Source organism: Carya illinoinensis, chromosome 12, assembly GCF_018687715.1.
Source record: "Carya illinoinensis cultivar Pawnee chromosome 12, C.illinoinensisPawnee_v1, whole genome shotgun sequence".
NCBI lineage: Eukaryota > Viridiplantae > Streptophyta > Magnoliopsida > Fagales > Juglandaceae > Carya > Carya illinoinensis.
In genome coordinates this window covers 24,932,151-24,937,216 of record NC_056763.1, presented here as the reverse complement: position 1 = coordinate 24,937,216, position 5,066 = coordinate 24,932,151, and the positions used below count along the sequence as shown (strand labels likewise).

Sequence of the window (5,066 nt, the reverse complement as noted above, 5' to 3'; positions counted from 1 at the left end):
GAAAATGGTTGAGACTCAGACCGGCAGAAAGATCAAGCGGCTCAGATCTGATAATGGAGGTGAGTACACTTCAGATCCCTTCATGGAAGTATGCCGGAGAGAGGGAATTGTCAGACACTTCACAGTACGAGGTACACCGCAGCAGAACGGTGTGGCAGAACGAATGAATCGTACTTTATTAGAGAAAATGCGATGTATGTTGCTGAATGCTGGATTGAGTAAACAATTTTGGGCTGAAGCTGTGACATATGCCTGCCACCTCATCAACCGACTACCTGCAGCTGCCAATGATGGGAAGACACCCATTGAAATGTGGAGAGGTAAACATGCTACTGATTATGACTTTTTACATATTTTCGGATGTCCTGCTTACTATCATGCTAAAGAAAGTAAGCTTGATCCTAGAGCCAAGAAAGCAAAATTCTTGGGCTTTAGTACTGGTGTAAAAGGGTACAGACTCTGGTGTATAGAGTCCAAAAAGGTGATCATCAGTAGAAATGTAACATTCAACGAATCTGAGATGCTTAAGTCACATAAGCATAAAGATTCCAATGAAGGCAGCAGTAATGACGAAACATCAGATGATTCGCAGAATGTGGAGTTTATTACTTCAAAGAAGCATGGACAAGATGAGACTGATAATTCAGTCACAGTACCTCCATGTCAACCCGAATCAATAGCAACCAACAGACCGAGACGAGAGAAACGTGTACCAACACGTTATGCAGACTATGTGACATATGCATTACCAGCTGAAGGGGGTGAGATCCCAACCACTTACAGAGAAGCCGTACAGTCCAGTGAACAAGTTGAATGGACAAAGGCGATGAATGAAGAGATGCATTCTCTTCACCAGAACCAGACTTAGGAGCTTGTGCCGCTTCCAAAAGGAAAGAAGGTAATTGGCTGTAAGTGGATCTTCAATCAGAAAGATGATCAAGCTGCTAAAAATGGAGTGCGATACAAAGCTAGGTTGGTAGCCAAGGGCTACGCTCAGACAGAGGGAATTGACTACAGTGAAGTATTCTCTCCTGTTGTGAAGCATTCATCCATTCGGATATTGCTAGCTTTGGTTGCACAATATGATCTTGAGTTAGCACAGCTTGATGTGAAGACAACTTTCTTACATGGTGATCTGGAAGAGGAGATTTATCTGTTTCAACCAGAAGGATTCAAAGAAGCTGGCAAAGAAAATTGGGTATGCAGTCTGAAGAAGTCTCTCTATGGCTTGAAGCAGTCACCTCGGCAATGGTATAAGCGGTTTGACCGCTTTATGATGGATCTGAAATACACTCGTTGCCAATACGATCATTGTGTATATTTCAGAAAACTTGCAGATGGATCTTTCATTTATTTGCTTTTATATGTAGATGATATGTTAATTACATGTAAAGGAAAGGGGGAGATAGATCGCTTAAAAACTCAGTTAAGTAATGAGTTTGAAATGAAAGATCTGGGAGAAGCACGAAGAATACTGGGGATGGAGATCAGCAGAGATAGGATAAAAGGTACAGTTCACCTTACTCAGAAGCAGTATCTGAAGAGAATATTGCAACGCTTTAACATCGACTCGAAGACGAAGCCGGTGAGTACTCCTATGGCCTCATATTTCAAGCTCAGTGCATTGTATTCTCCTAAAACCGATGAAGAGCGGGACTACATGAAGAATGTCCGATATGCAAGTGTTGTTGGAAGCTTAATGTATGCCATGGTGTGTACACGACCTGATATCTCCCAGGCCGTTAGCTTAGTTAGTCGCTATATGCATAATCCTGGAAAGGTTCATTGGCATGCGGCTAAGTGGATTCTACGGTATATTGCGGGGACCGTAGATATTGGTTTGAAGTTCGAGAAGAGTGAAGATAGTCTAGTAACTGGATATGTTGACTCAGACTATGCAGGTGATCTTGACAAACGCCGATCAACAACTGGATATGTGTTCACTATGGCTGGAGGACCAATTAGTTGGCGATCAACTTTGCAGTCGACAATTGCACTATCATCAACTGAGGCTGAATACATGGCTGTAACAGAAGCCGTGAAAGAAGCCATTTGGTTACAGGGACTGGTAACAAATTTGGGCTTTGAGCAGCAAGATGTTACCGTTTACTGTGACAGTCAAAGTGCAATCCATTTGGCCAAGAATCAAGTATACCACTCTCGAACAAAGCATATAGATGTCCGTTTCCACTTCATACGTGAGATATTGGAAGAAGATGACATCAAACTTCAGAAGATTGGCACTGAAGATAATCCAGCAGATATGTTGACGAAGGTCGTCACAGGAATCAAGTTCCAACACTGTTTGGACTTGATCAGTATTGTACACTGCTGAGCACCCTCAGGTGCAATGGAGCATATTCGATAGCAGAAGTCTCTCATGTCAAAGAAAGAGGTGCATTCATTTGAAGAATGAATCAATTTGCAAACAACCGGGTATGGCACACTTGGGTGGAGGGGGTGATTGTTGACCAACCACCCAAGTGGCATGACTTGTACATGCACCGTAAGGTGCATTGTCTTGTTAGGCACCATTCGGTGCCTTGTTTCTATTAGGCTCCCACTCCGTATTTTCAGCAGCTGATTGCTGCACTGAAATCAGCAGCTGAAGAGAACTTCTCCTATAAATAGGAGAGTTCTGATCAGCAGAAAGAAGCAGTGGGAGAGAAGAAAAATAGAGAGAAAGAGGGACGTGAGAGAGAGATAGAAATTTGTAGAGTGATTTGTAAACCTCGTACAAATTCTATAAAAGAGGCTCCAGTGGATGTAGGCAATTTATAGAACCACTTTAAAATTATTTTGTGTGATTTTCGGATAAGCCTGTGGCGCAACAGGTTCAAAAGTAACAAAAATACCCAATTTTATTAATACCATTCACTAAGTTATAAAGGAGGAATATAGAGAGAAATACCATGATTACATCATAAAAAAGGCCGCTCAGAATTGTTCGAAGATCCACTTTACATCGATCTTTTTTTGCTTGGCCGACAAAATAAATATAGAAATGATTGAACATGTCAAAGAAACATAAATTTGACAGTCTGCGCGCAGAACAGCACATGTTGCTTAGCATCTCAGACTCAGAGGCATTATAGCTCAAGCACAAGATGCTCTGAACAAGTCCAAACAGCATTCAGTTGCAAGGCCTCTGTTCCAAAACTTCTCATAGTACTCCCCATAGGTAAAATTTCTATACACTGCTGGCTGATCATCGTTGATCAGCTCCTTAGCAGGTCCAATCACAGCATCTGGGGATGGACAGTAGAATGTTGGAATGGATATTCTCTCCTTGTTGCAGTTCACAACGGCTCGATGCAGCACACTCTTGTGTTGATCATTGCTAATCACCTGATTCCAAAGGGAAACCTTAGAATCTTATGCAACTAAATCATGACATTATTTCTCATAGAAAAGAAGCTAATTATTCTACCTGCATTTGGTCTCCAATGTTGATAATGAAGGTATTCGGAATAGGATTGACAGCAATCCATTTTCCATTCCTTAAAACCTGCAATCCAGGAACATCATCCTGAAGAAGAATTGTTATTAAATTAGGATCAGTATGGCCAGGCAAACCATAAGTAAGTTCTGGCTGCGGACAGGGTGGATAGTAATTCAATGCCATGTGTTGGGCTTGCTTCCCCAAAGCCTTCTCAATGTAGTCTCTTTGCAGGCCCAAGCTCTCGGATATGGCCTCAAGAAGTCTTAGCACTAACCCTCTGATACTGGTGCAGTACTCAGCCAAGTCCTCCCTACGCCAAAAACAACTCAATTAACCACTTTTGATCAAAATAATCGATAAACTTTTTATTTTTTATTTTATGTCAATTGCCCTTTAAAACTTCCAATTTAAGCAGAAAACTCTACAGAGGATTGCAATGGAGGATATGAATCCTAGCTCTAGCCCACCTAAAGGATGGAGGATTTGAAGGCCATTCGTGCACATAGTCCTCGAGAGGATAGCAATGGAGTCTTAAAAAATCTCTCCAGCTGGAAACTGTTTCTGTCTTAACATTGAAACTAGCGGAAAGCCTGGTGGTTTTGGAAGGGTCGTCGGAGTAATTCTTCATCCTCTCGCTCTCTGGCAATCGGAAAAACTCTCTTGCTACGTCCATGATTTTACTAATCATTGTCACTGGTATTCCATGATTTTTAACCTGAGATCAACGCATTGCATGCAATAAATAGTAAGGAAAAAAGTTCATAAATCACGAAAAATATAAAATTTTATGATCAAACAATAGATTATATACACATCTAATTCTGGGTACGTACCTGAAAGAAACCATCATGTTGACATGCCTGGCCAATCTGTTTGATAATATCCTCACGATTGGGGCCCTCCAAGCCCTGGAGATCGATGAGAGGAATGAAGCCCTGATCAGATATCTGAACGTCTGAGAGATTTGGCCGGTCGGAAATGGGTCGAATGTAATTTGAGGGAACATGGCTCATAGTTGGTGCGAGGTCGGTCAGCAGGAGCTTAGTGTTGGCCATTAGTGCAATTTCGAGCTAGCAAAACCTGCGAACTACTGCTTGTATTATGAGGAATGTGAGTTGGTGAAAACTGAGGTTGTGCCCCACTCTATTTATACACGAACATTGCAAGATGAGTGCGCCAAGACGTCATCCACCCACGCCAAGAATGACATCACCCACCCACGTAAACCTATAAATATATGAAATATGATATTTATAGTTTTAGAATATGGGAATCTTATGCATCCTTTTAAACGGGTTAAATTTAGAATGTACATAAAAAAATTATTTTTTAATAATAGATCTTATTTTTTAAAAATAAATTGACAAAAATACATATACGTTTTAAAACTATATCTAGTATTAATCTTCTTACGTATCATCGGAATTTTTTTTATCCTTTACATGCCACGTGTTGGTAATGCATGTCATGATCATGACGATGTGCTTCTGAGTGGATGAGATAATGTTAATAACTGCATCGTGGTGGTGTTTTCATTCAATAATTTCTTAGACGAAACCTTCACCAAGAGGAAAAATCAAAAATATATTTGAATATAGATGTAGATCATTTGGGCCACGAACCA

General features: G+C 40.8%; 1 protein-coding gene across 1 annotated transcript; it reads right to left on the bottom strand.

The window, feature by feature from the left end:
- Positions 1-2,843: 2,843 nt before the first annotated feature.
- Positions 2,844-4,547, bottom strand: LOC122290522 (protein DMR6-LIKE OXYGENASE 2-like). Its single transcript, XM_043098282.1, has 4 exons — positions 4,276-4,547; positions 3,910-4,157; positions 3,431-3,752; positions 2,844-3,348 (listed from the first exon to the last, which is right to left on the bottom strand). Exons 1-4 carry the CDS (start codon positions 4,495-4,497, stop codon positions 3,097-3,099), a joined length of 1,044 nt encoding a protein of 347 aa, XP_042954216.1. The 5' UTR covers positions 4,498-4,547; the 3' UTR covers positions 2,844-3,096.
- Between the last annotated feature and the right edge of the window lie 519 nt (positions 4,548-5,066).

What these genes read in the sequence shown, in the direction of transcription:
- LOC122290522 (XM_043098282.1), bottom strand. Translation starts at nt 4,497, where the DNA reads ATGGCCAACACTAAGCTCCTGCTGACCGACCTCGCACCAACTATGAGC. An exon ending in TCAAATCCTCCATCCTTTAG is followed by an intron (nt 3,753 to 3,909) that starts GTGGGCTAGAGC and finishes TTTTTGGCGTAG; the next exon opens with GGAGGACTTGGCTGAGTACT. An exon ending in ACATTGGAGACCAAATGCAG is followed by an intron (nt 3,349 to 3,430) that starts GTAGAATAATTA and finishes CTTTGGAATCAG; the next exon opens with GTGATTAGCAATGATCAACA.